Source organism: Berghia stephanieae, chromosome 13, assembly GCF_034508935.2.
Source record: "Berghia stephanieae isolate SIO BIC M18660-M18661 chromosome 13, UCSD_Bste_1.3, whole genome shotgun sequence".
In the NCBI taxonomy this organism is placed as follows: Eukaryota; Metazoa; Mollusca; class Gastropoda; order Nudibranchia; family Aeolidiidae; genus Berghia; species Berghia stephanieae.
In genome coordinates this window covers 6,773,205-6,800,704 of record NC_088372.1, presented here as the reverse complement: position 1 = coordinate 6,800,704, position 27,500 = coordinate 6,773,205, and the positions used below count along the sequence as shown (strand labels likewise).

The following is a 27,500-nucleotide window of genomic DNA, read 5'->3' as shown; positions in this document are numbered from 1 at the left end:
TACTTAGTTTGAGACCACTAAAAGTCTCATCCAGACACAAGCACAGGTCCCCACTAAGAGGAATACACTCAAATGTTTTACAAATCATATATAATATAAAGAAAACATAATACAGTGCATAACAGGGAGATGATTTACAAGGGAAAAAATATCATCTCCCACAATTCTAACTATACATTTGACTGTCTCCCTCTCAGCCAGGACATCCGACCAGGGCCAAGACAAAACCAAGTAATCTCATTCCAAGACAAAGACAGAAAGCATGTTGGAAAATGAATAATGGGGGATAGAAGACACAGTAAGTACCTCCCTGCCCACTATGGGAGATAAGGAACCCCACCCAGAAAACCATACAAGAAAAAAGTAAGGCAAAGGGGAATGGAGCAAATAGGAAACAGATGTAGATTCCAAGAGCAATGTCAATGGTCAGAGTTTTTAGTTTGAGATCATGATAAAGAGTCTCATTTATCCAGACACAAGCACAGGATCACACCAAGAGGAATACACTCAAATGCTTACGTCATAAATTCGAAGCAACAAATATTATAACAATAAATAACAACAGAGAGATGAGTTACAGGGGAAAATAACATCAACTCCAAAACTTTAACTATACATTTGACTGTTTCCCTCCAAGTCATCTCAGTTTAACTCTCTCCTTTCCGTCCATTTTCCGGATTTTCCCCAAAACTTCACACCCAACTTATACAAAAATAGATTTATTTCACTCAAACACAAAAACTGTTAGTTCTTGCTATACATATTGTTTTCTGCTAAAGGAGCTCTTCAACACAGTGTTAATATACTTTAACTACAGCATACATTTTTGTTCAAATATTATGATGTACAAAAGAAATCAGTATGAGAAAAATTGTTGGCTGCATCGTAACGAATGTGACGATTTTCCTATGGGTGGAAAGGAGAGGGTCAAAGACAAAGACAAAAAGCAAGTTGAAATACAGATATAGGGGTATAGGGGTATAGAAAATACAGTTATTACAGGCCCGCTATGGGCCTTACTGTTTCCAACCCCCCCCCCCCCCCACCACCACCAAAAAAAATACACACTGCTTTCATTCAAAAACAAATAACAATGTGGAATTAAATGTAAGCTTCAATTTAATTACGAAAACAGATAAAATGGACGTTTAACAACGCCACTACCACGTTCTATTTCGTCTGTAGTGTTTCGTTAATCCTGTTTTGTTGAAAAGGGGGAAACCCGAAACGTCCATTTTATCTTTTTTTTTTTTTCGTATATGAAAATGAAGCTTACATTCAATTTCACATTGTTATTTATTATTTCTTCGAGCTTCCAGCAGCAACATTTACTATTTCGTAATTTGACAAGGAAATTCGTAATTTCTGAAATTGTGTATGAACAACCACAATAATATTATTATTATTGTCATCATCACTATTATAGTAGTAGTAGTAGTAGTAGTAGTAGTAGTAGTAGTAGTAGTAGTAGTAGTAGTAGTAGTAGTAGTCGTAGTAGTAGTAGTAGTAGTAGTAGTAGTAGTAGTAGTAGTAGTTGTTGTTGTTGTTGTTGTTGTTGTTGTTGTTGTTGTTCTATCATTCAAAAGAAAAATACAAGGAAAATCGAAATGTTTTAAATATTTTTAATCACTGGTAAGGTAAGTTTTAAAAAAAAAAAGCTATTACAAGGTCAGATAATGGTAAAAAGATACGGAATAAAAACATCACGACAGACATGATATTATACATAACACATGACATGATATCAAATGACACACTCGTGTATTCAAATATTTGTTTTACACATTTCACAAGCAAAAAAAAATAGCATCCACAATTTAAGCCCTTCGCCTCAAAACGGTATTACGTTGGGTTGGTAAAGATGTAGAAAATTGAATTTATAGCCAGAAATATCAGACTTGCGATGAGTTTGTATGTTTTATTGAGGAGAATGGATACCATATTTTGAGGTCCTAATGCCAACAATTTTTTTTAAGTTTTAACATTAAATTCGGTTCGTTCCGACATAATACCGTTTTGAGACGATTGCCCACAATTTAAGTCGTACAGTTCTGCAATTTAGAAAAAAATACGTGGTTTTTTTAAATTTCTTTTTTCACAAATTTTGGCTGGAAAATCGTTCTTCAAATATCGATATACGTATCGAAATGACCGAGAACTGAACAAGTGTGTATGAAGGTGACAAACCAGGCAAGAAAGAAAAATATGAGAAAAAAAACATACCTCGACTGGGAATCGAACCTCAGACCTTCTGATTACCGGTCTGACCGGTAGTTCCACCGATTTTTTGGGATGATTTTTTTTTCTTGTATTTTTCTTTCTTGCAGGCCGGTAACCAGAAGGTCTGAGGTTCGATCCCCAGTAGAGGTCGACTGATTTTTGGGTTGATTTTTTTGTCCTTGTATTCTTCTTTCTTGCTTTGTCTGGCACCTTTCATACACACTTGTTCAGATCTTTATCTTACACCTGTTCCTGCTCCTTAATTTCTTTATATGATATCAAAATGACCCTCATCTTTGCAAAACCTATAAAACCTTCATTGATGAAGTCCCAGGTTTGAGAGATTTTGACAAGGGGAAGAATCATTTATTTAATTTTAATTAATCGAAATTTCAGGGATGAATTTTCTGGCCAAAATTTTCTTAACGTGCCTTTTATTTATTTATTTATTTTTTTATTTTTTATCGAGTGAATTCACTATCTACCGAATTAAGTCCCTTGATTTGTGGACAAAGAATAATTACAAAAGACCTCTACACACGGGACTGGTATCTCAGTTTTGAGGTTTGTTATTTTAATGAATTGTGTGACTGTGTGAGTTTTATTCACTCGTGTAGAAACCATCGATCCCAAGACAAAGAGTGTTTACATGTGTGCTGTCCCTCTTAATAGTGTCCACTGTGTTGGACACAAGTAAGGGACATAATCGATAATAAACGCATTCCTCTCATAATCAACATGATCAGAATGACAAAATATACTAGTTTTTCGGAAGATTTAGAAATAAAACTTTCTGTCTGCGTTGAAGGCATCTCTTATGACTCGAGTTTCATGATTTAAGCTTATCCATATACACAAACACACACACACAATATATATATATATATATATATATATATATATATATATATATATATATATATATATATACCCAAGTTACAGTCAAAAGACACTAAATTCATGACAAAAGTATGACACACAACTCGGAAATATTGCATAGTTAATAAAGATCTTGTTCCTTTACACACCTTAACATTTAAACATTCTGAAACATATATAAATAGATTTTGATTCAGTCGATATTTACATGTTAGTAAAAGTTCATCCCAATATTCAGCGCAAAGAATGACTGATACCATTCAATATCTGCACTTTAACTCAATCTTTAAGTTCTATTTTATTACAATTTCTGCCAGTACTTAAACCTTCTAGGACGGGCCATGTGCTGCTTACCTTGGAAAAGTAAGACAATAATATACCTTCCTACTAGACAGTATTGTGAACAATAGGGGATGTCGCAAATTCGAAATGCCATTATCTAAATAGAGGCGGTAGGTACTTTTTGTGAAAGATGGCCATAATTTAACATCATCCCACACCACACAAATTGACATACATCACACAAACATTGAAAAGCCGGGGAAGGAGATATTCTTATTCAGATTTCGAATTTTATTAAACTTATTTTGCAAAGAGGCAAAAATATTTTATTTAATTGAATTTTTGATCAATGCAAACCCTAAATGTCGTCATAAAGAGTTGCAATCCATTTAATACTCCAAACAAAACTCCTTATTATCTGTGAATTGTATTTACCAACGTCAAACAGGCCAATTTCATCAATTTCTCAACAACCAGCAATTCACAGCCAGAGAAAAGGTGATAGAGTTACGTTAAAATACAGCAAGAAATTTCTGTATGAAAATTGATTACTATTCAAACGCATGCTTCTTTACAAATTCCGAACTATTTACGAATAACACACAAACATTGTCTACTAAATTACAAATCAATCATTAAGCCAATATTGAAACATTAACCCACTCAACCCGAACACCGACTTTATTCGTAGTTTACCCGGGTTACTTTTACCCCATGCCTATTTATTACATTTTTGCTGAGACAAATTATATGCGTAGTATCAAAGCTATTGTTTGTTTTTTTTTAGTTTTTACATCTTAATGGTATTTGAATAAAACTTTCCATGTACATGCTCTTTTTTAATACATTTTTTCCAATTTTGAAAAGTAGCAAAAATATATCTGATTGAGTGAGTTAATATTCAAAGAAATATCACAACTCGAAATTGATTCTATCTCCTACGTATAAAAGACTAAAACATGAAAGAAACCACAACATTTCATCAGTTCATCACTATAATAGTTTTCTCTCTACAAACATCACACCTACCTGTACTTCTATAATTGTCATTTTAAAAATCTTGGAGGTTTAAAGTAGTCATTTATTCACTTCTGAATTATTTACTCAAAAATATAATTTTATGTAGACATCCTCCACTTATTATATTTGTCATTAGTTATCTCACCATCACACTCAATGACGGAGTTGCATAATTACAGCATTACACAGTGTAAGAGCTATAAATTATGCATTCATCGCCAAACATTCGTGAGTTGGCCAGCGGCTCCTCTAGGAAAATTATTGGATTTAAAATTTAATCTATTAAAAAAAACCGTCAGATACTGCTAATATTTTTTATTATTTTTTCAAAATGGATCATCATATTTTATTCATCTAAGACTAACGGTATAGCTTTATCTAAGACTAACGGTATAGCTTTATCTAAGACTAACGGTATAGCTTTATCTAAGACTAACGGTATAGCTTTATCTAAGACTAACGGTATAGCTTTATCTAAGACTAACGGTATAGCTTTATCTAAGACTAACGGTATAGCTTTATCTAAGACTAACGGTATAGCTTTATCTAAGACTAACGGTATAGCTTTATCTAAGACTAACGGTATAGCTTTATCTAAGACTAACGGTATAGCTTTATCTAAGACTAACGGTATAGCTTTATCTAAGACTAACGGTATAGCTTTATCTAAGACTAACGGTATAGCTTTATCTAAGACTAACGGTATAGCTTTATCTAAGACTAACGGTATAGCTTTATCTAAGACTAACGGTATAGCTTTATCTAAGACTAACGGTATAGCTTTATCTAAGACTAACGGTATAGCTTTATCTAAGACTAACGGTATAGCTTTATCTAAGACTAACGGTATAGCTTTATCTAAGACTAACGGTATAGCTTTATCTAAGACTAACGGTATAGCTTTATTAACTGACGATAAATAAACTAAAACGTCATATTACAATTGTGATTAAATATAAAATACACAACAATGGAATATTTGGAAATCAAGAACAGATTCATCAATTTTCCATCATTTTACAGAGAAAGTTATTTCCATTCCAACGGTCAGCTTTTAAAACCGTATAGCTGTAAAAATAATATATTATTGTTTCAGTTGTTGACTGAGACTGAGAAAGGATTAAAACTAAAACATTAACTGCGGTATATTTCTTCCTTGTGTCATTCTCTGCTGATATAATTACATTCGTAGGTGTCTCAAGCAGAAGGCAATAATTCTAAGAAATGACCGGATAAATTTAATCCACCAAAATATAATTTATGACCACAATGCTAAACAATCTCACACGTAAAACTGTACTATCTACTTTAAAGCTAAAATCATGTTTTAAAAATTTGAATGAAAGAGGATAATAAACTAGAAAGGTACTACCACCCCAATGCGGAAAAATTTTAAGGTTGCACAATGCATTTAAAAAATGAGATGGGAAAATAGACAAAAAGACATAGTATTCAACTAAACAGATTTAAAACATGTCTTAATACTCACTAAAACAAAAAACAAACAAACAAATAAACGATTAAACAAATGAACAGACATCAGTAACCACAACGAATGAATATGTTGCTATGAATTTCATTGGTAAAAATGAGTCAATTTTCTTTTTCTTTTTCTTTTTTTTTTAAATATTGACAAAAATAAAAATGTCTTTACTCTGAGGGATATATACGCAATACCTAATTATTTCTAACAATAGCATTATTTTAAGTGTAAGTAATGAATATTTACAATAATTGCACATTAAGCATGTAAAGCAAATTTAGCAGTTGTCACAAACTAACCACAATGCGACCCTCGTGCATCGCTTTAATTCTATAATACAGATTCATAGACTGAGAATGAATTTCTAGTCGTAACGACGTGTATGTTTGCATTGTGTCGCTTTATGAACCATTTTTTACTCTTAATATCATCATTACAATTTGATTGACACACTTACTTTTCGCCTTTAGTTTCATTATTGGCTCTTCGTTATTGACACATAGGTCTATGTGTGAATACATAATTATGCGTCATACTCCATATGTAGGTAAATGGGCCAAAATCTCTATCTTACTCTGAGAATAATATATCTTTTTTTTTCTTTCAAATTTGGCCTGAAAAACTGTTATTACAAATATCGGTTGATAAAAAAGAACTTGAATTTGTCAAAAGACAAATGTCGTATTTATCAAATTATGACGTTCAATTTATCAAAATATTTCAGTCCTTCTAAAGTGTGAGACATTTCGGACAAATTTAAGTTCTGTATTATCGATCAATGTTACAAGCAAAGGTTTGTTGACCAAAATGATATATTGTGTATAACGTGAACTCATACTACAGTATTAATACTGCCGTTGTTTTAAAAATAAACACAGTGTATGCAATATTAACCAAAGAGCACATACTGTGTTCTTTAATAAAACGGCATTAATATGATGTGTAACATATCATAACATACCATAAAACGTGAGAGATTATCAAATTCCTAAACAATTGTAAATGGCTCACATTTTAAATGTTATATTTTCCAACACACACACATGAATAAACATGCCTCAATCTCATTACACAATGTATATTTCTGAAATGTTATGATATTAAATATACCCATTGGCAGGTATTAAAATCATTAACAATTCAAACTGAGACGATTTAAAATTGTTGTAATGAAAAATCATCTTTAACAACAATCAAATCATCTCCTTGTTCACAGTTCAAACCATCTCTAAAAGTTCTCATTCGTATAGAAACAAAAGTTTGAACGAATTTTTGTTAGCAATGTTATTGGTTTCACTCACTAAATAAAAGGCAGCATATGGTGATAATTATTGTAAAATGATTCGAAACACATTATCACATATAAAGTTGAAATACAATTTGTTATTTACAACACACGACATTGTTATCATTTTAACGAAATGTATATACATACAGCACCAAATTTGTTTTTATAAAACTTATATTATATTTATTCTTGTTCTCCAAGAGACAAATATTAATTTATGCGGCATTTAAAAGCAGTTGAAACTTGGTACATTATGTAGAACATTTTTAGCTTAAAATGTTAAAATTAACACTATTTATATTTCGATTGTTTGCTATCCTTATCTAGCTCATGGATTATCGATGGCGAGTGTTCTATATATAAACTTCACGTACATGGACCCTTCAACAATGATCTCTCAGACAATATAAGGAATCTCTTTGACATAGAGATGATAACTTAAATCAGGTATTGAAGCTATAGATAGAATGAAGCTGACGTCACTCGGGTCTTTACTATTGTTTTTTTTGCCACCCACATCTATGAGTAATTCTCATTTAGCTGTATTATTCAGACGATAAAAGTTTATGGTTACACATAGTTTTATATATATGTAGGTTCGTTATACTTCCGGATGGCAATGTTGTGAGCTTTTAAGCCAAGCGCATACTATTATATATATATATATATATATATATATATATATATATATATATATATATATATATATATATATATATATATATATATATATATATATATATATATATATAACATTTAAACGAAAACGGTCAAATTTACTCGTACAAGATTAACCTTGATACTGAACAAGTCTTTATTGGATCCGTATTCCTTGACCCTATGCCAACAACAGTCAACCATCACACTGCTTTGATCATCACCATGCACCTGTGGACAATTGACCAATGAAATGCAAGCAGTAAACAAGTATCATGTCAATTGATCCGCTTGCAACAACTATGGTCATTGCTCAACTTTGAGAGAACGACAAACCTCTCGTGGTAGTTTAATTTTATAGCTAAAAAAATATATTTTTTTTACATCAACCACAACCTATTATCTTATTGGTGACAAAATGGTATGAAGATAATATAAAAAACGCACTTATATTTCTAAGACAGATAACTCCGCCGAACACAATAATTCACCACAAGAGTTCACGGCCTTGCAAACGTATTCTCCGTCGTCATCCTCGTCTACGTTTCGAATAATAAGAGAAAACATTCCTTTCGACTCGTTTGATTCTATTGAGTATTTAGAGTTATCTCCCTGCTGAAGTTTCTCATCGTCGAAATACCACGTCAAATCGGGGTTGGGAATCCCTTCCACTACTACATCGAATCGTACATTGTCCCCGACGAATGCCTTGCTATCAGTCATTTGTCGAATGAAAGTAGGGGGTTGTTGGGATGCAGATGATGTAGATGCAGAAGATGAAGACGATGGTAAGGTCGATGTTGAAGATGGGCATAGAGTTGAAGACGAAGATGTTGATAATAATGTAGAGTTGTTGTGTGTTGTTGTTGTTGTGGTTTCATCCGGAAGTGCATGAGTATTGGTCGTTGAAGAATTACAAGGTTGGTGAGATTCCTTAATGTCTGATGCATTCTCTGCTTCGAGGTTTTTATCACTAACATTGTTATTGTTGCAAGTTGAAGGTTGTACACTAGCTGGTTCATTTTGATTCAAAGGGACAGAACTGTGATTTTCTTGATTATCACCCACAACATTTGTAATGACTTCCGCTGCCGGAAGTTTATTGTCATTTTGGTCCTTGATGTTTGAGACGAAATCATCACCGCTACTTGAGTTATTATTTTGAGTATTTGAGTCCGTTTCCGGTTTGTCACCGCTTCCGTTTTGTTGAAGAACAGAAGGTTCGGACTTTTGGGAGGTGGCGTTTTCTTCTTCCGTCTGGGAACGAGGGGTTGTCACGTCATCATCCTGTAAACTGCCAGTGCTGTCGCTCCGACTGCTAAAACTGCCCAAGCTCATAGTTTTCATCAATCGACTCACAGCCAGGACTGCATTGCCAGTTTTCTGGGGGGGGGGGGGGGGGGGGGGGGGGAAGGAAAGTTGAACATAAATATTTAATACTCCGTCCAAAAATAATATACATGTCTATCAATTGTGGTCCAAGGTTTGAGTCTCGCTTAAAGCGGCGCACAGTTGAGTTCTTAGAAAGAAAAAAAAGGTTCTTTATTCAAATTCTCTCAGCGCACTCAAGTGCAAAATGAATACCTAGCTGTCAACAGTATTGTCTCTTCCTACACGTTTGGTGTTGCCATTGACTTGAAACCTCTTCTTCTTCTTCTTCTTCTTCTTCTTCTTCTTCTTCTTCTTCTTCTTCTTCTTCTTCTTCTTCTTCTTCTTCTTCTTCTTCTTCTTCTTCTTCTTCTTCTTCTTCTTCTCTTCTTCTTCTTCTTCTTCTTCTTCTTCTTCTTCTTCTTCTTCTTCTTCTTCTTCTTCTTCTTCTTCTTCTTCTTTTCTTCTTCTTCTTCTTCTTCTTCTTCTTCTTCTTCTTCTTCTTCTTCTTCTTCTTCTTCTTCTTCTTCTTCTCTTCTTCTTCTTTCTTCTTCTTCTTCTTCTTCTTCTTCTTCTTCTTCTTCTTCTTCTTTTCTTCTTCTTCTTCTTCTTCTTCTTCTTCTTCTTCTTCTTCTTCTTCTTCTTCTTCTTCTTCTTCTTCTTCTTCTTCTTCTTCTTCTTCTTCTTCTTCTTCTTCTTCTTCTTTTCTTCTTCTCTTTTCTTCTTCTTCTTCTTCTTCTTCTTCTTCTTCTTCTTCTTCTTCTTCTTCTTCTTCTTCTTCTTCTTCTTCTTCTTCTCAACTTCAATTCATAATAACTATGTAGTATCAAAGTTAGAGCTGAAATCACACAAAATGCAGTGGAAAATTAATCCAAAAAGGGGGACATGAGAAAAGATTGGAAATAACACAACTATTTATAATTACATGGAACCTAAAAGTATTCAAAAACGTTTAAGTTGACAGACAAAACTGATATGATTTAAGCACACACCACAAAAGTTTAGAATCAATTTATCAAATATTTATGTATTGGATGTAGATAAAGTTCTAAAATGCAAGCAGGCACTGATAGATTATAGGTAAGTAAAACAGAATGTCGGAACCTGGATTCCTTATCATTTACAAGCAAATTCTTTTTAAGATTTTACTTCTTACTATCTAGATACCATTTTGTCCCATATTTACTATTCTTTTTTGAAATTGTATTACACTGACGTTGTATTGAAGAACACAGTATGTGCTATTTGGTTAACATTGCATATACTGTGTTTCCAAAAGCAACGACACTATACACTAATTTTTAATGGTCAATTTCCTTTCGATACTTGACAATTTCGTTAATCGATTCTTGCGTCAATTTGGACTATGAAGATCTACCCACAGAGCCTAAATGTAAACATTTGAATTTGCAAGTTGAAATTTCTAAAAGCTTTTCATAAAAACAGACTGAGAGAGAGAGAGCGAGAGAGAGAGAGAGAGAGAGAGAGAGAGGGGGGAGAGAGAGAGGGAGAGAGAGGGAAGGATAGAGATAGAGAGAGAGAGAGGGAGAGAGGGAGATAGAGAGATAGAGAGAGAGGGAGATATTGAGAGAGAGAGAGAGAGAGAGGGGGGGGGGAGAGAGAGAGGGAGAGAGAGAGAGGGAGAGAGAGGGAAGGATAGAGATAGAGAGAGAGAGAGAGGGAGAGAGGGAGAGAGAGAGATAGAGAGAGAGGGAGATATTGAGAGAGAGAGAGAGAGGGAGAGAGAGAGGGAGAGAGAGAGGGAGAGAGAGGGAAGGATAGAGATAGAGAGAGAGAGAGGGAGAGAGGGAGATAGAGAGATAGAGAGAGAGGGAGATATTGAGAGAGAGAGAGAGAGAGAGAGAGAGAGGGGTGGGTGGAAGAAAGAGACAAACAGAGAGAGAGAGAGAGAGGGACAGAGAGAGAGAGAGGGAGAGTTGGGATTATAAGTGTCTCTCACAGAACGCCCACGTGAAATGGTGTTATGAAATGTTACTTTGAATTCAACCAATAATATCAGTAATCTGAACCAACGACAACAACAACAACAACAATAAAAACAACAACAACAATAACAACAACAACAACAATAACAACAACAACAACAATAACAACAACAACAACAACAACAACAACAACAACAATAACAACAACAACAACAATAACAACAATAACAACACCAATGTGGGGTAGTTGCACACATATGTAATGGCTTATGATCGCATAGTGGTGTTTTTCATAGATGGTAGTATTATCCTTTGCGTTGTGTTGTAGATGTTAATAATGACGAAAGAGTTCAAGGGTCGGTGATGATAATTGAATGCACAACATCAAGACATTCAAATAAAAGTCCAGATTCCAAGTTTCATTTCTTACAGTTTTATTTGTTTGTGATAAATTCAAAATCCAAATCATGATAAATTCCAAATCCAAATCAAATAGCATGGTCATAATTCAATCAGTTTCATAAATTCCAAATCCGTAAAATCAGTCCACATGTAAAGTCAGTTTGCCTAAGTAACCATTTTCAATATACGTGGAATATTTCTAAGTTCGTAAAAGCAAATAAATGATATTGAGCACAAAAGGTTTAAAGTGTGCAGCTCATGGTCAAGTTGAATCCTACCGTTTTCCTCGAAACATCCTCTTTTATCCCTATCAAAATTTTACCCACAGTTCCATTGTTTCCACGCCCCCTTTCAGTTTTGACAGTTGCCTGTCAGTCTATAATCCAACCCCTAAGAGTAAGACCAAATCATAATCAAACCTGAAACGTCAATTCCTACATATTGGCGTTAAACCCCGCCTTTTATGATATAATATTACTTTTGGTAAACGTTAGTTTAGTACGCCCAAATAATCTGTACGCCCAAATAATAAATTCCAACTATAATTTGATGTTATTATCCCCAATAACCAAGTAATACCGATCAAAGAAAGTAATTTTCTAGTACTCAATATAATGACCAATCCTTTAACTTTGGAACGTAAAACTGTCCTAGACTACTCAATATAATGACCAAGTTTAACTGATATACAAGCACTGTGAACTCATTAAACCCACTTGCTATAAGCTAACTCTCTTACATACGCCCTTTCTTAGAATTTAAATTGACTTTAAAACAATTTCAATTAAAAAAAAATTACAGTGAGAGATTAAATATATATGTAATGTCCAACTAAAATGTAATAAATAAATGTTAAAATGATAATACTTATACCAGTTAAATATTTAAAAACTTTAAACTTTAAATTCAAAAACACCAAAGTTGATTACAACATTCATATATATCAATTATAGGTTTTATAGTATTACAACATTGATAAATTCACAAACATCAAATTTGATTACAACATCTAAATAGATATATATATATCGATTATAGATTTTTCTTTCTTTCAAATTACAACATCAACAGTAAGGTATCTATCATTTAAAAGTGATTAAAATTTTAATTTACCAACACGAAAGTTGATTAAACATTTATATATTTATCGATTATACTTTTTAAGGCATCACAACATCGAAAGTAAGATATCAAGTAATTAAAAGTTCAAAGAAAAAAATATCTTTTCACCTTAAATTCCATCTTCATAGCAATAAAATTGTTTAATTCTCGTCATATCCCATCACACATAAATAGTATTGCGTGAAAAAGGATGGTTCAAATTCCATTTGTGATATACTCACGTTGTCTTATTCAATCTCAAATTCAACTCTTTACGACATGGGTGATAATTTCAGCTTCCATGTATGTCTACTCATTTACTGACATATCAAAACCAGTACCTTGTATATTCCCTTATATTGTATGATTCCATTTAAACAACATTATTACATTAATTCCTACTTATAATATGTGGTACAAATAATGTATTATAGACATCTAAATCCATATACGAAGGATTACATTTCAATTAGTAATAAAAAAAAAATATTAAAAAAATAAATCATAATAATAGCATTATCATCATTTTAAAATTCAAGTTGAAGTTATTATCATTCATTGTTCATTGTTGATGTTTCAATTTTTTAAGCTTTTTAAGTCATCAGGGTGTAGTTTACAACTACATTGATATCAAATTGTTCTTTGTGGTCATCCATCAGAGGTCACATTTCTCAGTAATCCGTTCGTTTTGAGAATGGTCATCCTGTAAAAATTGTCAGTAATTGTTAATTAAGTCATTGTCTCCATTTAGAATGAGTTTTCATGTAATGAAAAAAATATATCAACTATAAGAGTTGAGGTGATTGTATCTAGTCTACGTGTTGCATTGTTGTGTGTGTTGTGGTCACTGAATAGCCCAAGTGTCATAAATTCAATTTAATAATTGTTAATTAATTAAAAACTTTTTCCTCTGTAAATGTCTTCGAATTATCACCATAATGTCTTCACATTCAAATATTTAGTGTTTAATAAATAATCAGACATTAGTCTGTCCGACTTGTTCACATCACATATTTAGTGTTTAGTAAATAATCAGTCATTAGTCTGTCCGACTTATTCATATTTAGTACAGTGTAAATAACTAAATAAGTAAAATCTAACACAGTATGTGATTGTGGGCTGTTACTAAAGTGACCAACTTTTGCAATTAGTGTGTTGTATTTGTTCGAGTCTTTTGAATTTGGGACGAAAAAAGACTCTACAGGTAGCAAACGTATGCTTAACCTGTTGGGTTGTTTCTTGGTCTTGTGACGTCGCTGTAATCCATTCATCTCCGGAATCTGGGTTGATTCTCCTCGTTGATATTTGTGGTTGTCTTGTGTATATGTTGAATCTCATTGTAGATGAAATTGTAAAAATTCAAGATTAACTGTGTGCGAGATCTTGAATTTAAATGAAGTTTGACTTATCCAGCAAGTCAAAAGAAAGTTGTGAACTCAGCCATGTGTTGACAAAGAGTTCGTGTGTAGTAGTCGACAGAGGTCGTGTGTTGTAATTGTCTGTGTTTGTTGATCGAGTTTTGATGAGGTGGCATGTGAGTACACACCAGGTAGATGATGTAATCTGTAGAGTACCGGTGGGTGACGTGAGTCCAAACACCAGGTAGATTATGTAATCTTGCAGAGTTCCGGTGGGTGATGTGAGTCCACACACCAGGTAGATGATGTAATAATAACGTAGTCTAGTAGTGTATGTAGTAGGGTCGAATAAGGTCAACAATATTTTCGTTATTTGAACGCAGGTTGTTGAATATCATACGATAATGAATCCAAGGAAATTGCTCATGTGGCGTTTTGCGATAATTTTTCCTGCATTGTCTTATATACATATATAGCCTTTATCTTTACAATGATACTAAGGCAGGCTTTATTATAATATTCAATGTTTATAAGTTGTAGATATGGGTGCTGCACACTTGTATATTAACATAAGTTTAAATTTGAATACGCTCACCACTGCACATGAAGGAAGTAATATTGTTCACAATTTGACATCATTTTGTACAAACAATCGTATCTTGAACGTTTATGTAATTATTGATGTCGTACATCGTTGGGTATTGTTGTCGTAGAAGTGAATACAAGTAATCCAATTGTTCAGTAAATAATGTAAATATAAAAAAGGTTCATGGAAGAAATCTGTGTTGATACAGATATTATTTTATGAATTCTGTCAAGTTTGTATAAGTTGAAAGGTACGATGTAATTGAGGTTGTTGTGTAGTTTGTAGTCTGTAGATTGTGTTGATTCTGGACGTATCAATGGCGTAGTGTTTTGTCGAGATGCTTACTCCATTTCAAGGTATTCGTGGATAGACCAAAGGGATTAGGACATTTTCCGACCTATGTTGTGGTTGTGTTTGAGTTGCCTCTGTCGTTGTCATCAGCGTTCCCGTTATGACCGATGGTTGCAAGTGTCCTCTTTCGTGATGACTGTATCATGTTTTAGGGCAAACACTACTTCTGCCTTTGATTAACTCGAATTATTCCCCTTAGAAAATCCCTAATTTAATGAAATATGATTTTGTTTATGTTATCGTAGCACTTCCTACCATTTCAACTGATTGCCGAATGATTACACACTTAAGATTTGACAATTGAACATAACTTCTTCAACTCAGTTACAAATTTTATGATATAAATGTTAAATTCAAACCACGCAGTAAATATTGATTACAATTACAACAGCGAATCTATAGGAGAAAAATATGATAATCAAAATATTCACAGAAACGATATACACTCTGGTCAATAAAAATTCAATGTTTCGCGCCTTTGCCCTCGGCTTATAAAAATATTCATATAACTCATTGCGACGTTATCTCGCGCCTCTTAATATAGCATTGATAAATGTGTGCGCTTTAACCACGCGCATCGTATTTATAAAAATTCTCCGCCTTCTGCATCATTTCATAATGTTCAACCATGCGCTTTAATCAAACGCAAAATAAAATATTCCCGAACGCCTCATTCCTGCGTCTCGTAATTTAAACCATGTGCACTTTAATTACCGCGTCTTACATCACTGCGCTTATTTACCCAATATGCATTTACAGCATTTTACCATATGGGTTACTTATAATTCGCTGATTCTTAACAAGTTAACCACTTGTGTCACAAATATTATCAGCTCACTTGACATGATAATGCATTTTCAATATTTTATTATTCTTCCGTAATAACATTTTAACTCCCATTACAAGACATCAGTCTTTCATAATAATTAATACTCCGTCATTTTATTTGTTCTCCGACTTTAAACCAAAAGTCTGTTATTCCGTTATTATGAGAATATGTCTCCTTTAAAAATCACGATGAAACGCGTTTCAAAACAAAACTAAACAAAACAACGATTGACTCATATTCCGCATAAATCATTTCAACTTAATTTTCGGTGATAAAATCCAAATGTCTTATGTAATCTATTTATAACGCCATATCTCATTACAAATATAAAATTAGCTCTGTTGTCGATTACTTGGCTGCGTTAACCACACATTTATTACCAAGAAAACAAACAGATATAAAACTTTGCTCTTTGCCATGAACCCATGAATCTCAAAGAGTCAATATCAACCTACCAATTCATCCCTACCGACGGGAGAAAAATATAATCAATGATGTTGTAATATGACAATAAATACCATAAGACATTTTTCAATTATCAAAACTTATAATTTACGTGTTGTTATTGCCATCGTCGTCTTGAGTCATTTTGACAGAAAATAAAACGTAACAACATTAAAGAATGACCAACTGTCAATGTAATTCCAACAGTAACATAAAAACATTGAAATAAAAATCGACACATCTTTGTTACTGATATTAACAAAACATTGCCATTAACGGTACAAAATAATATTCGAAGATCTATTCCGAAACGCTTGATTCTAAGTAAACGCATTTTCATTTATTTTGAAAAATAAAACGCACTAAAATCTTCACTTAAATACTGCAATTTTCATTTTCATCTCTCCCTCTCTTATTTTTAATTAAATAAAATACGTTTAGCATCAATGGGATGTTATTATATTATTATTATTATTATTATTATTATTATTATTATTATTATTATTATTATTATTATTATTATTATTATTATTATTATTATCATTATTATTATTATTATTATTATTATTTTGCCGTTCTGTAATATATTGTTTTTAGTTTCTAAATATAATATATTGCCTTATATTTTTTTAATTTCCTTTTTATCTATAGTTCTTATTTTCAATTTATTTCGTTTATTTTTTTAATATCGTCTTTTGTCAAAATTTTAGGAATCATCTATAATTTCAAATTATTTTTGTTCATATTTCAGTGCAAAATAATTATACTACTTCACCTTCAAAATTGATATTCATTTTCTTTTCCAAATAAACATAATAGCTATCTGTTCACAATTTTTTTCACTTCAAATTTCGAGTCTCACAAAAACTGCAATAGATGTTAACACCGCAACAATGTACATTTCTTGTGAATCCATGGTCCGGAAAAATAGCATCTTTACATCATGGTATCACGGCTCCAAATAAAGATATATAAGAATCCTGGTCACGGCACCAAATAACATATATAATGTGGGGTAGTTGCACACATATGTAATGGCTTATGATCGTATAGTGGTGTTTTTGATAGATGGTAGTATTATCCTTTGCGTTGTGTTGTAGATGTTAATAATGACGAAAGAGTTCAAGGGCCGGTGATGATAATTGAATGCACAACATCAAGACATTCAAATAAAAGTCCAGATTCCAAGTTTCATTTCTTACAGTTTTATTTGTTTGTGATAAATTCAAAATCCAAATCATGATAAATTCCAAATCCAAATCAAATAGCATGGTCATAATTCAATCAGTTTCATAAATTCCAAATCCGTAAAATCAGTCCACATGTAAAGTCAGTTTGCCTAAGTAACCATTTTCAATATACGTGGAATATTTCTAAGTTCGTAAAAGCAAATAAATGATATTGAGCACAAAAGGTTTAAAGTGTGCAGCTCATGGTCAAGTTGAATCCTACCGTTTTCCTCGAAACATCCTCTTTTATCCCTATCAAAATTTTACCCACAGTTCCATTGTTTCCACGCCCCCTTTCAGTTTTGACAGTTGCCTGTCAGTCTATAATCCAACCCCTAAGAGTAAGACCAAATCATAATCAAACCTGAAACGTCAATTCCTACATATTGGCGTTAAACCCCGCCTTTTATGATATAATATTACTTTTGGTAAACGTTAGTTTAGTACGCCCAAATAATCTGTACGCCCAAATAATAAATTCCAACTATAATTTGATGCTATTATCCCCAATAACCAAGTAATACCGATCAAAGAAAGTAATTTTCTAGTACTCAATATAATGACCAATCCTTTAACTTTGGAACGTAAAACTGTCCTAGACTACTCAATATAATGACCAAGTTTAACTGATATACAAGCACTGTGAACTCATTAAACCCACTTGCTATAAGCTAACTCTCTTACACCAATAACAACACCAATAACAACAACAACAACAACAACAATAACAACAACAACAACAACAATAACAACAACAACAACAACAACAACAATAACAACAACAACAACAACAACAAAAACAATAACAACACAAATAACAACAACAACAACAACAACAACAATAACAACACCAATAACAACAACAACAACAACAACAACAATGACAACAACAACAACAACACCAATAACAACAACAACAACAACAAGAACAATAACAACAACAACAACAACAAAACCCCATGGATTTTTACCATCACAATCATGTGAATTAAATGAAACAGCAACAAAAAATACTCACAATCAAATTAAGAAATTAAAGGCAGGAACGGTTGAAAGATAAAAAACTGAACAAGTGCGTATAAAAGATGACAGACAGAGCAAGAAAGAAAAAAAAAACAAGAAAAAACAAACATCCCAAACATGCAGTCGACCTCCTTGATTGGGGTTCGAACCTCGGACCTTCTAATTACCGGTCAGGCGAGCTACCATTACACCACAGAGGCTCCCGGTAGTTGGGACAATTTTAATACCTATATGTGACCCAACGTCTCAAAACGGTATTATGTCGGGATGCTAAAAATTCAAATTAAAGCTAAACTGGTCAAAAGTATGAAATGCTGGTATTTAGCATTCTAAAATATGATATTCCTTCTCCTCAATAAAGCATAGAAACTCAACTTAAGTCTGATATTTCTGGCCACAAATTCAATTTTCAGCATCGTGATCATCCCGACTTAATACCGTTTTGAGACGAGGGGTCACATATTCTTCACAAGGGTACTGGAATCGAACCTCAGACCTTCTAATTACCGATCGGACGTGCTACCAATACACCCACAGGGGCTTTCGATAGTTGGGACCCTTTACAGACACTTGTTCAGTTCTTTATCTAACAAACAATCTAATAAACAAACAAACAAACAAACAAACAAACAACACACGAATTCATCTCATGATAAAACCAACGGCAAATGTGCCCGTGTTAGACTTGTGTGTTGTAAGAATTTTTCTACGAGAAGGGAAAACAACAGGATTATCCAAATACAAGTAAAAGCCATTGGAATTAAAGTTGCCCTCAAACTAATTATTATTCAACACGCCCAGCCAGGGGGGAAAATAACAACAAAAATAAATCAATTACTTTCATCTTCACATTTCTGGGCTGACACCCTGCACGAGAAAAAAGATAAGAGATATATAAATAGATTTTGTTTTAACTCTTAAATCTATAGGGAATGAGATTAGCGGAAGAGTAGTGTCCCTTGATTGGACGTCACTGGGGGAGAAGTTATTTGTAAACAAACCAACTACAAGCCAAGAGCTCAAATACAAAATTTATTATTCATATTTCTGTACAAAAATGCATAACGTTGATTATGATATGCATTTTTGTACAGAAATATGAATAATAAATTTTGTATTTGGAGTGCTTGGCTCGTAGTTGGTTTGTTTACAAATAACTTCTCCACCGGTGACGTCCAATCAAGGGACGCTACTCTTCCGCTAATCTCATTCCCTATCATCAACCCTTTAACAATAGACTGTCATTTCACAGTTTCCCATTTATATGACTATCTAGTAAAAATCCTATCCGTTTTTATAAATAATAGAATCGCGGTAATGCAATGTTTATTATCCAATACGATATACGATCCCCTCTATGAACAACCCATAGCAGGAAACGTTGTAATATGTGACCTATCGTCTCAAAACGGTATTATGTCGGAACGAACCAAATACTTAAAAGACGAATTTAATGTTAAACTGGTCAAAAATATAAATTGTTGGCATTAGCACCCTCAATAAAAAGCATACAAACTCAACGCAAGTCTGATATTATTTCTGGTTATAAATTCAATTTTCAGCATCTTAACCAAACCGACTTAAAACCGTTTTGAGGCGAAGGGTCACATATGGGTAGTTATCATTTTAATCATTGAATCAATAACGATAATAAATAGTCGACTCCTGATACATCATAAGGTTAGTGTATTGAAAATGTTAATATTGTTGAAAATAATGTCTTAGGATTACTTATATATAATTGTTCTATCTGCGATATGATATGATATATGTATGTTTTAAAATATCAGCAATGATTATCAACATTAGAGTCTTCAAATTATTTACTTAGGCCCAATATCCTTCTATAAATAGCAGTGCTGGGATTATCCGCCCAAATCATTACCCCGGTAATACCCGGGTAGGGTCTGATTATTACAACAAATGAAACGAAACTGAAGTAAGAAACAAGGATAATTAACTACAATGAAACCAATATATATATAAATATATATATATATATATATATATATATATATATATATATATATATATATATATATATATATATATATATATATATATACCTGAGATTCCTTTAAAAGATAAGAACTAATATAGTCTTAATCTGTTGATTCCAAAATTGAATCAAATGTGTGTTAACAAATAAAAAATCCAAAAAAAATTCAATGTAATTGAAAAATAAAGGAGGAAAATCTTTTGAAAAAAAAGTCATGTAAATGTAAATATGTAACTCAAAATTGCATTACATCCAATAATTATCATTGTCAGTTCTGTTTCCATAATTTGTTGAAGCGGGTACTCATTACCCGCCCCTTTTACCCGAGTACCCGGTTTAACTTTATTACCCGCGGGTACCCGGGTACCCGCCCAGCCCTATTGTACAGACTTTACCCAGCCTTTTGTTTTTGACGGAACGTTTAAATATAAAAAGGACAAATATCGAAGACAAACTTACCAGCCACTTGCGACGAACCATGAAGTGTTTCAACCTATCTGTATTCAGACGTTTATACCTCATCCCGTCCACTTCGTCTCCAGCTAACCACGAGTGCTTCAGGCAGTCTTCTGTCAACATGCGTTTTCTGGGGGGGATTATGAATAATGTTTCGATTTATAAAACAGTTTGCAATCTGTTACAATATGAGGTTCTTTAACCATCTCCTTACCAACCATAACCATAAGAGAATCGTCTAATTGGTTACGATGCAAACCAACACTTTTATTGTTCTTTTGGCTGAAGAAGGGTTTTGAGCCCGAAATGTTCCTAGTTTTGTTAATTTTGTTCTTTTAGATTTTTTGTTTTTCTGTTTTTTTTTTGTTTTGTTTTTTTTTTGTTTTGTTTTTTAAGCTGTTATCTTTACTTTTGTTTTTTTTACCAAGTGCACATTATAGAATGCCAGGACGGACACAGACAGCTGCCCTGACCATGACCTAAGAGTCTGCTCCACAGATGCTGTGGAGTGGGTTCGGTGTTGGAGCGACAAGATATGATGTTTAATAACAATAAAGTTTATTTGTATAGCGCCCAATCCCGTTGACAAAACAGCTCTAGGCGCACAAAACTGAAAAACATCATTATAAACATGTTTGTACACACACCCGTTTATACAAGCACGCACACACACACACACACACACACACACACACCCTCACAAAGACACACACATAAGATAAGATAAGATAAGATATACTTTATTTATCCAAAAAAATGGAAATTCGTTTACAGGCGTGGCATGCATGAAAATGCACCAAAACGTGCATATGTATACAGGGACGAAAAAATATCCGTTAACATGAATTATTGAATAAAGTCATATCAGGACATTTAACAATAATGGCGGATGAAGGGAGATTACAATATTTTACTTACTCTTTGCGTTTGATGAGAAGTTTAGAGATGAAGTCTTTGGCGTCGTCGGATATCTCGTCAAAAGCCTCGTCATCGAAATCAAAGTCTCCAGCCGTGACGTTAGAAAGAGTCTCCGCGTCGTTGTCACCCAGGAAGGGGGATAACCCTGACAGACTGGACAGAAGAAAATAAATAACAATTATTAATATTTATTGAATTACTTCCCCTTAATTACTCTGTGGTGTTTCATTAACACGATATAAGAGTGGAAAGTTGGGAGCTGCCGTGACCTCCGTCCTCCGTCAGCTTTCAGCTTTTCCGGAATTACATTTGACCCGAGAGCAGAAAATACCGGGTCTATGATATATGATATATTTCTTCGGGGTCATTAAATTATTGATTTCGGTTTTAAAAATTGTATAAAGTGGGGCTATGTGGTCTAGTGGTATGACACTCGCTTTCGGATCGGAATGTCCTGGGTTTCGAGCCTCGCGCTCGGTGCATAGTTGAGTCCTTGGAAAAGGCTCTTTACTCACATTCTCTCACCTTACTCAGGTGTAAAATGAGTACATGGCCGTTAACAACGTTATCTTTATCCGAAAAATTGTAATATAATATCACCTAACAGGCGGCATGTCCCGTCCTACATGTTAAATGTTGCTGTCGACCAGGGACCCCTTGTAAAACGCTTTGAGCACATTTAGTGGATATTGCGCTATATAAAGCTCAATTTTAATTTTAAAATTGGTTATGTTTGGAGCTTTCAGCGATTACATTATCATTTTGAAATAAACATAAAACCAACAACAATTTAAGGACTAAATACTTACAGAACATAACAAATGACGCCGACACTCCACATGTCAGTAGAAAAGCTGACCTCGTCATAGTTTATAACTTCCGGGGCGATGAACTCTGGCGTCCCTAGCAACACCTTGGTGCTGTCTCCGGGCTTGAAGATCCTGGCCAGGCCGAAGTCGATAATTTTGATGCGGTTGGAATTTTCCGCTATGCACAGGATGTTTTCGGGTTTGAGGTCAAGGTGAAGGACGTGTGAGGAGTGCATGTAGGACACTCCTTCACATATCTGACGTAGGAAATGAACACAGTCTCTCTCTGTTAACACGAAGTCTTCACCTATGACACGCTCAAACAACTCTCCTGCTCCGATACTGAGAAAAGTGAAAAGAAAATAAAGACATTAATTTAAAAATAAACTAAATAAATAAATTGAGCGTTATATAGCGCAATATCCACTAAATGTGCTCAAAGCGCTTTACAAGGGATCCCTGGTCAACAGCAACATTTAACATGTAGGCCAGGACATGACGCCTGTTAGGCGATATTACAATTTTTCGGACAGAGACAAGAGAGAATGTGAGTAAAGAGCCTTTTCCAAGAACTCAACTATGCGCCGAGCGCGAGGCTCGAACCCAGGACCTTCAGATCCGAAAGCGAGTGTCATACCACTAGACCACATAGCCGCACGTTTACCGGTAGGTACGTATGCTATAGACAAGAACAAACCAAGAACAACAAATGGATGTCCAGGTCAGACACAGAAAGTGGCGATGGGTTGGTTGGCCATACCCTGCGGAAAGAGCCCTGTTATATAACCAAGCAGGCTCTCGAATGGAACCCACAGGGCAAGAGGAAACGGGGTCGTCCAAAACAGACGTGGAAGAGAAGCCTTCACCAAGATTGCAGCATCTTCAATCTTACCTGGAGTGAGGCAAAGGTCTGTGCCAAGGACAGAAGAAGATGGAAGAGTGCTGTTGAGGCCCTATACTCCGCCAGGAGTCAAGAGGCATAAGTCAAGTAAGTTGAGTCACGTATGCTATAGATGGTGACATTTAGAAGGTGGAAAAAACATCTTAAGAGTGTTTATCTGTGCCATGTGTTTAGATAAAATACTCACGACACCAGCTAGCTGGATATAAACCTAAATTTAAATCTAAATTGCCTTTATTCATCACTTAGGGGAAATTTATCTTTAGGGTCTATTCCAAGGGAGGACTGGAACAACACAGGCATCAGCCACAGAGCAGCGCCGCAAAGTTAGCTAAATTGAGGTGACTTGCTCAAAGCCAAACAGCGCAGCCGCAGGTGATCGAACTCAGTACATTTCGGATACGAAGCAAAGATCACACCGCTGAGCTACGCTGGTGGTGGTAATGGAAACGATTGTGATGATGATGATGATGATGATGATGATAACGATGGTGATAAAGACTACAACCAAGTCAAACGTCGCTAATACGACCATTGGAAGGAAATTACATCAGAATAAACAAGGCCTTTTACTCTTCAAGATAAGGTAACAACACATGGGATATAACTCTGTAATTACTATACAGCACACGACATTTACGCAGTTACTTCCCTTTGACCACATTCAACATACTCCAATCTACAATTTATTGTACACTTACAATTCCATGACCAGCACCATCTGGCGGGGCGATTCGAAGGCGTCCCACAACATCAACAGTTTCGGGTGCCTCAGTCTGTTCATCACCTCGACTTCTTGACGGATTGCCGCTTTGTCTTTTTCTCGACATTTTATCACTTTGGCCGCCCAAGTTCGACTTTGGCTGTCTGACTTTTGCGTACATTTGTAAACTATGCCAAATTTACCCCTGTGACAAAGAAAACAAAAAAAGAAAAGAAAAAGGAAGGTAAATAGAAAATAGCCAAATAATTGAAATTTATTAGACAGTCTATAAAGTACAGAAAAAGAACTGAACAAGTGTATATGAAAGGTGCCAGACAAAGCAAGAAAGAAAAATAGAAGAAATAAACCATGCCAAAAAATCAGTCGACCTCGACTGGGGATCGAACCTCAGACCTTCTGATTATCCGTATTTTCTTGTATTTTTATTTCCTGCTTTGTCTGCCACCATTCATACACACTTGTTCAGTTCTTTGTCTTAAACTTAATTTCTTAATTTGATAAAGAACAGAAGAATAACATTTTCCAAAAATGTGACCCAACGTCTCAAAACGGTATTATGTCGAAATGGACCAGGTGCTGCAAAGTCAAATTATAGTTAAACTTGTCAAAAATATAAAACGTTGGTATTTAACACAGTAAAATATGATATTCCTTCTCCTCTATAAAGCTTAATAGAACTCAACTTAAATTTGATATTTCTGGCTACAAATTCCATTAAAAAGATTCAAAAGACTAGATACTCGCTATTTGCCTAACAAGTAAAGAAAAAACAAACAAGCTAACAACCTCTGACCCCCCACCCCCAACACACACACACACACACAAAAAGAAATTATCATTATTATTAATATTATTATTATTATTATTATTATTATTATTATTATTATTATTATTATTATTATTATTATTATTATTATTATTATTATTATTATTATTATTATCATTATTATTATTATTATTATCATTATTATTATTAATATTATCATTATTATTATTATTATTATTATTATTATTATCCTTATTATTATTATTATTATTATTATTATTATTATTATTATTATTATTATTATTATTATTATTATTATTATTATGATCACTGTTACTGCTGTTGTTGTGTTGTTCTGGCTGGTGCCGTTTAAAAACGTGTATGTAATTTTATATTATTATATCATGTTGGCTTCAGTCAAAAACTCGGATCTTGCTAAGGGCCAAAGTCATAACTGTTTGGTATGAAATGTTTGCGACACTATGTTGAAATACAAATGGCATAAATTATATTATTTAAAGGCCATGGATAATAAATGTGACCCTTCGCCTCAAAACGGTATTAAGTCGGGTTGGTTAAGATGTTGAAAATTGAATTTATAGCCTGAAATATCAGATTTGTGTTGAGTTTGTATGTTTTATTGAGGAGAATGGATACCGTATTTTAGGGTGCTAATGCCAACTATTTATATTTTTGACCAGTTTAACATTTAATTCAGATTTTAAGCATTTGGTTCGTTCCGACATAATACCGTTTTGAGACGATGGGTCACAAATTATTACTCTTTGTAGTTGGGAAATAACTCACTCCGCAGTGTTTTGAAAGGGAGATAACTAGGATTAACACGGGGTAAATAATAGATGCTGTGTAAGAATAAAAAATTGTGCCATTCTGTTTTGAAAGCCTAATTAACCCTATGACCTTGAATACTCGTTGTGTTTTCGTAACTGCCTATTTATTGTCTACTGACAAAGGTCAAAGGTCGAAATGGCATGTGTTCTAGCCTTGTTTCTATTCATTGTGCGGCTATGTGGTCTTGTGGTATGACACTCGCTTTCGGATCGGAAGGCCCTGGGTTCGGGCCTCGCTCGATATAGTTGAGCCCTTGGAAAAAAGTTCTTTACTCACATTCTCCCAACGTACTCAGGTATAAAATGAGTACCTGGTCGTTAACAGCGTTGTATCTGTTAGAAAAAAAAATGGTATATCGCCTAATAGGCGTCATGTCCCGTCCTAAATGTTAAATGTTAGTGTTGGCTATGGATCCCCATGCAAAGCGCTTAGACCACGTTTAGTGGATAATGCGCTATATAAAAGCTCATTTATTTTTAAAAGATTAAAATGCTTTGTGTCGCGTGGAGAAGAAAGCTCCTTTTTCTTTGTTTTATATGTGACCCCTCGTCTCAAAACGGTATAAGTCGGGATGATTAAGAATTTGTAGCCAGAAATATCAGACTTAAGTTGAGTTTGTTTGCTTTATAGAGGAGAAGGAATGTCATATTTTACTGTGCTAAATACCAAAGTTTTATATTTTTGACCAGTTTAAATATAATTTGACTTTTTAGCATCTGGTCCATCCCGACATAAGATTTGGTTTTGAGACGTTGGGTCACATATTTCAAAGTTTCAGAACCGTCTACTGGGGTAGCTTTGTCTAAAAGGGAAACTTTGCCTCTTCAATCTTGCACCATTAAGAGATTGTTTTGTTTTGAGGCAGTTAATTCATTTAATAAAAATTAGCCTTTTAACCCTCTCCCCTTACCCCTTATTGGAAAATCGTCACATTTGTTACGATTCAACCGTCACTTTTCTCATCCAGATTTCATTTCTATTTGCTATAGCTATAAAAACTGGACATTCTGTAAAAGAGCTCGTATTGTCGAACAATATTATGTATAGAATGTGCTTGTTGCTTTTCTGTTTGAGTAAGAAATGTCTGTTTTTGTGTTGGGTGGGTGTGAAGTTTTGGGGACAATTCTGACAATGGATGGTAAGGAGAGGGTAACTGGTACAATAACTGCAACAAACCTGAGAGTGTTGAAAATGCTCCAAATTCACAGAGGCAAAGTTTCCCCTTGAGGCAAAGTAACCCAAATTGACGGTATAGATAGAATGAAGATGACGTCACTCAAGCCTTTGTTATTGTATTTTGCCATCCGCGTTTGTGAGTGATTCTCACTAAACTGTATTAACCAGACTATAAAAGTTCATGGTTACACACAATTTTGTATGTTGGTCCGTTATACTTCCGGATGGCAATGTTACGAGCTTCTTAGCCAAGCGCATACTATCTAAAAGGAATGAGATTAGCGGAAGAGTAGCGTCCCTTGATTGAACGTCACCGGCGGAAAAGTTATTAGAGAGATGTTGGTTGTGCGCATAAGTATCTCGTCCTCGCTTCCGGTGAAAGCGGCACGAGACACTTCACAGAAAGCGAGGACGAGAGAGACGCATGCGCAAA

At 34.1% G+C, this 27,500-nt stretch overlaps 1 protein-coding gene across 9 annotated transcripts in view; it reads right to left on the bottom strand.

Moving 5' to 3' along the window:
* Window positions 1–27,500, bottom strand: part of LOC144958990 (uncharacterized) — a 196,130-nt gene that overhangs the window by 576 nt on the left and 168,054 nt on the right. For 5 of the 9 annotated variants that reach the window (XM_078891294.1, XM_078891297.1, XM_078891295.1 and 2 more), the window contains 5 exons: window positions 24,251–24,457; window positions 22,649–22,990; window positions 21,840–21,992; window positions 20,925–21,051; window positions 8,130–9,212 (listed from right to left, as the gene is read on the bottom strand). In XM_078891294.1, coding sequence (XP_078747420.1) covers window positions 8,277–9,212; window positions 20,925–21,051; window positions 21,840–21,992; window positions 22,649–22,990; window positions 24,251–24,457 — 1,765 coding nt within the window. In that variant the 3' untranslated portion in view covers window positions 8,130–8,276. Of the gene's footprint in view, window positions 1–8,129; window positions 9,213–11,560; window positions 13,350–19,289; window positions 19,334–20,924; window positions 21,052–21,839; window positions 21,993–22,648; window positions 22,991–24,250; window positions 24,458–27,500 lie in introns of those variants that run through there. The other 4 variants (XM_078891302.1, XM_078891300.1, XM_078891301.1 and 1 more) reach the window with 4 other exon arrangements.